This window comes from Pygoscelis adeliae, unplaced genomic scaffold (genome assembly GCF_000699105.1).
Source record: "Pygoscelis adeliae isolate BGI_AS28 unplaced genomic scaffold, ASM69910v1 Scaffold588, whole genome shotgun sequence".
Taxonomy (NCBI): domain Eukaryota; kingdom Metazoa; phylum Chordata; class Aves; order Sphenisciformes; family Spheniscidae; genus Pygoscelis; species Pygoscelis adeliae.
In genome coordinates, this window is record NW_008825322.1 from 26,920 (window position 1) to 34,316 (window position 7,397).

The following is a 7,397-nucleotide window of genomic DNA, read 5'->3' on the forward strand; positions in this document are numbered from 1 at the left end:
GCTATTCTTAGAACGTCCCATCTTCATGTCGTCTAAAACTTGTGGGATCTCATTTATGGAGCATGAGATGTCAGGGCTGTTTATTTTGGGCTGTTGGGAGGGAGGCGGGTCTGGGCCGCTGTTAGCAAAGCAAAGGCCGCTCGGGAGAAAAGCTGCTGCTGCGGCACCTCGCTCCTCCTTTTGCTGTAGACTAACGACGGCAGGTTGGGGTGGTCTGCGGAGCTCCCTGCGTGCTCGTCTCTCGCCTGCGTAGAGTTAAAGGCTTTCTCTCCCAATTTGATTATTATATGAGGGAACAGCAGCATTGCCTCTGTTCTGTACCCGGGATGATGAATTCACTGTTGATTCCGTGCTGCGGAAAAGCACGCTTGAGCTTTGAGTGAGGTGCACTAGAGAGGGAGGAGAAGCTGCAGATCCAGAATTTGTTAAAAGTGTTCACTTATCCTTGCTTTTCCCTGAGTGGGGTTGACTTCTGTTAGTGGTTGCTGGCATTGCGCTGAAGGGGGGGGGTTTCACGTGGCGGCTTTGTGGTGGGATAGCTTCCTAGGAGGCTGTGGTGACAGGACTGTATCTCTAGAGAGGCAGTTTCCAGCCCCTTGTAATGGTCCAATTTACATATGAGCCCACAAAAAGCACCTGGGAACTTTGTCTGGATTATCGTCCCTATAAAAGGGAGGGAGAGCTTTGGGTTGCAGGACAATGAAGCTGCCAGGCTGAATTAAGCAAGCTGCCTGGTTAGTGCAGCGTCCTGTGTTTAAACAGCAGTCGGTGTTGAATGCCCAGCAGAAGGCACTGGAATTACTGCAGCAAATTGCCGTGCAGCTTCCGCGGCCTTGAGGAAGCTTCTCTCGCCTATTCCTGATTGACCATCTTGGGGTTTGAGGCATGTGGATCGGCTGGCTTCAGATTTATCTGCTGACGTAACTGGGAATATCTTTTTTGTGTACCTGGTGCTATTTTTTCCCCCTTTCCAATCCTGTTAGGGTTTAAAGTAACACCGGTAGCTTATGAAGCTCCAGTGGTGTATTGTGATAAGGTGTTGTCTCAAGTTGACTGGGGGCTTATCTAATGACACTGCAGGGCGGCAAGAAGGAGGAGATCTTCTCTGCACCCTCCTTCCATCCGCCCCTTGCTGCTTCCCCAAACCCAAACTCCCCCGTTCTCTTTCCTTCTGACCTCTTCATTTCTCACCTTGGAACTCTGCTTCCTCTCCCCGACACAAAGGCTCATACGGCTGAGAGGGCCCTTTGCCCCAGGCAGTGGGTGCTGTTATTGCATTGTCCGATGACCATCAGTCCGCGCTGGGCTGCTGCTCTAAAAATAAGAGGCTCTTTTGGTTAGGTTGTAATTGTGAAGCGCTCCCTTACGACGCGCTTGGTGCCAAGTTTCACATGCTGCAGCTAGGCCAATACTGCGTAGGTCTCGTTGGAGTTACTCCTCTCCAGCCTTGTCTGGCCTAAATGTTTTTGGCAAGAAATTAACAGCTACATTGAGAAAAAAGATGCTGAGCACATCTGTGATGGAATTGTGTCAGCATTTTAAAGCTAATTTGGATTAGAGCGAGGTGTGAAGTCATTCCGAAATACCTATTGCACTTGCTGTTGGATCAGTCTTATTCTGGGATAGGAATGCTTGTTCCAATTTAGCTTAATCCTTTTTCAAAGCTAACTAATCTAAATCAGGCCAAGGCACTCTTCTGGAACGTGCCAAAGTGTAGTTACTCAAAAGAAACCTGGTGTACAGAGAAACTCGCCGTCTGTTCCTCTTTGTGGATGTGGTTGTGCTGCTCTGTACAGCAACAGTATGGGGCCGTGGCTGTGTAGCACGTTCAGGTCAGTGAGGGCAGCAGACCTAGAAAGAGAATTAAGGTTTAATTAGGCAGTCACTTTTATCATAGGAATTTGGGCTATTTTTGAAAGCGAGAGGATGGGATCCTCCTTTCTTGCACCAGCAGTGGTGTGAGCAACTCTCTGCGAACCAGGTGAACGCTGATCCTGCAGAACGGGGGTGAGGGTTCCCCAGCTGGCTCGCTGCGAAGCTCTGCCAACACGAGTGTCGACACGGAAGGTGATGGATGTGGGGGAGAGCAGGGTTACGCTGTAGTTAGGCAGGATTATGGTGTGCCTGTAACCACGGTCTGGTAAATGCACGCAGTGCCTGCTAATTAGGTAACGTCCCTATTAATGAGAAGAAACTTCTGCACCTCACTTCTGGTGGAAGAGTGCCACGGTGGAGAGAAAGAATTTTGCCTCCTGCTTTTAAAGAAAAGATTGAGATAATGGTGGTTCTGCCATCAAAATCACGATCGGGTGTTTTAAAATGCCTCAAGGGAGCGGGCAGCAGGCTTCGGGCTGTACTTGGCTGAGCCTGTTTCGACTGCAGCAGCATTGCAGTGGGCATATCTGAGTGATAAATGACCGTAACATTCCTAACTGACGGGAGCTCGGTCCCAAGCTGAGTCGATGGGTGGAGGAGCGAGATGCCTTGCCGTGAACTGCTGCTTCACAGTAAATCCTATTCTGCACCGGGCTCGGAGGATACGTAGGGATTTGAAAAGCGGATGCCGTGAGTTCATCTGACTGAAATGGACCCCCTGGAGTTCGGTCACGATAACTTTTACCTCCCCACTGGCTCTTTCAAGAAACTTGGAGTATGAAACTGTGGTGTTGATGCTCTCCCTTCCTTTTCGTGACTATTCGCTTCTCTCTGGGATGGAGGGAGGGGGAGAGAGAAGGGGTCGGTGATGAGGGTGCTAACACTATGAAAGAATATGAACTTTACACGGTAAAAAGCTGGAAACTGCAGCAGCGTAGCCGTGAAACGTGATGCCCGGAGCTGCGACTCGGTGGACTGACTGGGGAGGGTGAGGGGAGAATGCAGATGACGCATTTGATTTTTAAAAAAAGTAGATAGTGTTGACAGAAACTCTATCTTGATTAAGGGCGGTAGGAAAGCATTTGATTCCAGCTGTGTCTTGAGCTCTGTTACAGTTGTCTTTGGCTCTGATTCTTCTGTTTGCCTTCTTTGGGTCCTACCCTGACATCTTCACAGTCATGTAGCTGATGCTTCTCTGCTGACATTCTTCCCCTTAACTCGCGCAATTCTGTGCTGGGGAACTGGAGGCTTCTCGGTGCAGCCATCTTTGGGAGGGAGGGCTGATGATTTACTCTTGAACGTTTTCTTATTTATGGAGCGTACTATGCGTGGTCTGCCTAGACAGATGGTTTAGGTCTGAGACTTTGTGGATTAAGCATACGCTGCTTTAGAACTGTTTGGACTCATAAAAGCAAAGTTCAGGTGGTTTCCTTAGGGAGTGTTTTATAATACCTCCTCATGGGCTTTGCCTTGCAGCTGTGGGAGGCATCATGAAAGCATGAAAACACCTTTGCAAAAAGGTTTTCTTATGATTTAAGGGTTCATAACTTTGTTGCTGGCTTTATTCCCGTTCCGTTGAGTTTAATATCACCTGTTGACACAGGGACTCCTCCTGCTGTCAGTGCTCTGCTAATTAACTGCAGGGACTGTTCTTGACACGGTCACAGTGCTTGGTTTGTTTACAGCCTGGCCAGCATCAAGGTAGTGCCGTGGAACGTGGCAAGGGCCCTACGCTGCCCTTCTTCCTACTTTTTGCCCAGTAACAATACTCTACAGAACTCTCTTCCTGCTTTGGAAATCAATTTACTCTGTAGAAGAGCATGTTTGTGTCATTAGTTCGTGTTTGTAGCCCTTCAGAGGGAGAAAGGCTGTGCTTTGCAGTGCTCTGGAGTCAGCCTCATCACCAGGCTCTTGCTTCGTAAATCTGTGCCCTGGCAAGGGTCAGAACTCTTTGCTGCCTGTGGTGAGGGAGGGAAGGGCAAATCGGTCACTCTGGAAAAGCTCTGTACTCTACTTCCTTTTAAAAAATACAGTTCCAGCACCTACAGGTACAAAGAGAACCTTCAAAATGTGATCTTTTTGTTAGCTTTGAACCTGCAAAGGTCAACAGTGGTAAAAATTCCTTAGCTTTGCCAGTCAGCAGTAGAATAACAAACTGCATTGCTTATGAGGCATTCTGTCTGAAGGCTGTGAATTACAAGACAGGAAAATGTACCAAAGACTGTCCCGGCATCTATCTCTAGAAACCAGCAGAGGAAGAGAGGTGGAGGATGATTTAGCTGACACCTGCGTTGGGGTTTGGCATAACAGGTGACCAGTGCTTGTTGTCTAAGGACTGTAGCAGTGCAAGCGGAGGACTTGCGGGGACAGCGTGAAGGTGAAGATGTCTCACCCAGAATCTCGCTATTCCTTTGACGTCCCAAACCCTTGCATCAACTTTGCGACTCTGAGCGATGATGATGTAGACAATGCAGACTCCTGGTTTGGTAAGTTGCTTCCAACTCCTTGATGTGTTTTCTCTTTGGATGAGGGCTTGGCATGATCCTTGTTTTGGGCCTGGCTTCTGTGCCAGCGCGTTAGTCATGTTGTTAGCTGCATCACTCATCGTGCATGGTTTGTTTTGTTTTTTGTTTTGTATTTAAACTTTGATTGTCATCTGTAAATTGACAGATTGCTTTGTTAACATCATAATGATATTCTGAGGTATTGTTAAAAATTCCTAACATAGTGTGTATAGTGAAAGTCTCTCTTTCCTCACAGACCAAAAAACCAATCTGGAGAATGTCCCTCCTGCAGAAAATCTGGCAAAGGACTCACAGAACAGCCCTGCTTTTTCAAAGTCTGATACTGTTCTGTCTTCTGTCACATCACAAGGAAAACCAATGAGTAAGCTGGCCACGGTATGGGGGGGGAGAATAAATTTTATCCACTTCTCACTGGCAAAATGAAAAGGCCTCAGTCTGGCTTTTGTGGGACCATCTTCATATACTGTTGTCTAACAAGGTCTCATGTGATTTCACTTTAGAATTCCTCTCTCTGTGTGTATATATGTGTATATATATGAGCTGACATTTGTCATCGTTCTCAGGCGAAAGCTGTAATGAAGAAGATGGTGAAGCAGAATGTGTGCAGGCCAACGTGGTTCCTCAGAATATTGTTGGATCCCTGACAAGCTGGAGGGCTGCTGCTCCTGCCGAGGCCTCTCAAAGGTGAAATACTTGTATTCAGTTTGCATGAAGATTGATGACGGTGTAACTAAGCAGGTCCTTGCTCTCAGGATCTGCAGTTCTAGCTGTTCTTGGGTCATCCTATGGGTCTGAAGTTCTCCGGCACAGAGATGGTGTATTGGGACAGCTGATCTGCTTGCTAAGCTGGAGGGACAATCTCTAGGGGTGGAAAAGTAACGCAGTCTCTCACATAGTTGTCAAATGAGACTCGGTAGCACTAAGAGCTTCTGGAATGTGAGGACATCTGAAACTGAAGTGGCTTATAAAGTTTCTTTGTTTATATCTGCCTGAGTTGGGCAGAACTCGTTCTTGATATGAATGCAAGGGGCTCTGTATGCTCATATATACCAAAGAATATGAAGTTTATGGATTGTTAAACTTGAATAATTCATGCTGCATTTGGATTGTTGTGTTAAACACACAGTTTGCATGGGGGTATGTTGGAGCTAGGTGATGCACTGACGTAAAAAGCGTTATACAGATCGTGTGTCTTCTCAGACCCGCGGGGAAAGCTAACCTCCATTTTCTGTTCTACTCTAGAGCGGGTAGAAGACAGGCTGCAAAGCAAAGAAAAACACAGCAATGCAAACAACCAGCTAGAATCAAAGCGGGGAGAAATGCTGATGCCTTGGTTAATAAGGAGGAGGTTCCACCCCTGAAAAAAATGAGAATGTACGTCATCAAAGTCCTTCTGCTTGGGGCTGGGAAGGGGGATACCCCTGTTTCTTTGGAAAGGATTTCCACATGGCTGAGAGGGTTCTCACAGGAGGGTTAGGGGGAGGTTAGAATCAGGAAACCTGATTCCTGATACTGGTTTCATAAACAAGAAGAAATGGCTGTAAGACCTGAAGGAAACGCTCTGTTTGGAGGTAGAGATGTGAATGAAGTAAGCTTGGGTTTCTTAAGCTTCTTGCTCCATACCCAGAGTCTGTCAGCTAGCTTTAAATTTGGCTCAACTTGTCCATCAGGAAGTCATTGGGCAGTCATGAGCTATGAAAGAGTCGCAGCTAAAATATTTCTCAAATTAGCTTAACCACTAAGATATCGTATGGTGATAAGCTTGAGGTCAGGAATTTGAAGTGCGATCTTTCAAACGCTGCCGTACCTGGATGAGCTACAGTACACCTACCTCCTCAAGAAAAGCCTAAGTTCCAAAAACTCAGTAGTTCATCTTCCCTTCTACAGCCGTAGATCAGCAGGGAAAACTGGACCATCTATACCTGGGCCTCTAGTGAGGTAAGGCCGGTCTGGCATTAGAACTCACCAGGTGTTGGGATGTTGCGCATGGTGGTGAGAGCTGCAGGGCATCTTTCATTTAGAGCACAGTTAACTTGAGCGGTTTGCCGTAACAACTTGCTACCTCAGTTCTAGCAGCGGAGAGAAGCTGACAGAAGTATCCACGAAGAGAGAGCCCCTGCAGAATCCTGACCTCTCCCCAGGGAGAGGGAAAAGCAAGCTGACCATGCCCTCCACGCCAACAGTGTTAAAGTACGTAGCTTTCTTGTGACTTGTCTTTGCTAATCACAGTTGATTTAGGTGACAGCCCTGGCTAGAGTATTTTCAACTTAGCATGTGATGGTATCACATTTAGTAAACACCAGATCGAGACAACATTAGGATGAAATGTACTTCACCAACTGAACCTGTGCAAAGGAAAGCTTTTGCTTTTTATTTGAGGGAAAAATTGTTCTTGCTAATGGATGAAGCGTGCATACAGCAAATGTGTATGCAGGATAGCAGTTAGCTGCAAGCTTTCTTGAGCAAACAAAATCCAAACAGATCTCTTCTAAGGAGTATAGTTTTACAATGAGTGATGCTCCTGCAATGAAGTCGGAGATAAGCATGTTCCTTTGCACTAACATCGTGCTAACAACCAGTGAAGCAGGAAGGCATAGCTCAGTCTTCAACATGCTTCTGCAGGAGGACCAATCTTTCTGGCAAGCTGAAGAGTACAGAGAAGCTGGAGCTGGAAAAGATGCAGCAGTTGCAGCGGGAGGTTATGGAGCTGCGGAAGAAGAATGAGGAGTCTCTGAAAGCGGCTATTGCTGGAGCAGGTGGGCTCTAGCTGAATTGCAAATTGAAGCTGTACTGGGCTCAGCTGGAGAGTGCTGCATAGAGCTGTACAAGTACCTTTAAAAACAAACATTCCAGACTTTGTAATAAGTATTAGGGTTAGGTGGCTTTTAATGTAGTTCAGCCCCTAAACTGCCTGGAAACAGGTTTGTTTGGTTTTTGTCATGTTTTGAAAGGTTATAGATGAGTTCTCCAAAAACTGTTCAAGTTTATTAGAAAGTA

At 46.7% G+C, this 7,397-nt stretch overlaps 1 protein-coding gene across 4 annotated transcripts in view; it reads left to right on the plus strand.

Moving 5' to 3' along the window:
* Positions 1–4,066: 4,066 nt before the first annotated feature.
* TPX2 (TPX2, microtubule-associated) overlaps positions 4,067–7,397 on the plus strand; it is a 9,082-nt gene continuing 5,751 nt past the window's right edge. For 2 of the 4 annotated variants that reach the window (XM_009330287.1, XM_009330288.1), the window contains exons 1-6: positions 4,069–4,361; positions 4,636–4,761; positions 4,964–5,084; positions 5,643–5,774; positions 6,468–6,590; positions 7,023–7,156. In XM_009330287.1, coding sequence (XP_009328562.1) covers positions 4,259–4,361; positions 4,636–4,761; positions 4,964–5,084; positions 5,643–5,774; positions 6,468–6,590; positions 7,023–7,156 — 739 coding nt within the window. In that variant the 5' untranslated portion in view covers positions 4,069–4,258. Of the gene's footprint in view, positions 4,362–4,635; positions 4,762–4,963; positions 5,085–5,642; positions 5,775–6,287; positions 6,339–6,467; positions 6,591–7,022; positions 7,157–7,397 lie in introns of all 4 variants that reach the window. The other 2 variants (XM_009330286.1, XM_009330285.1) reach the window with 2 other exon arrangements.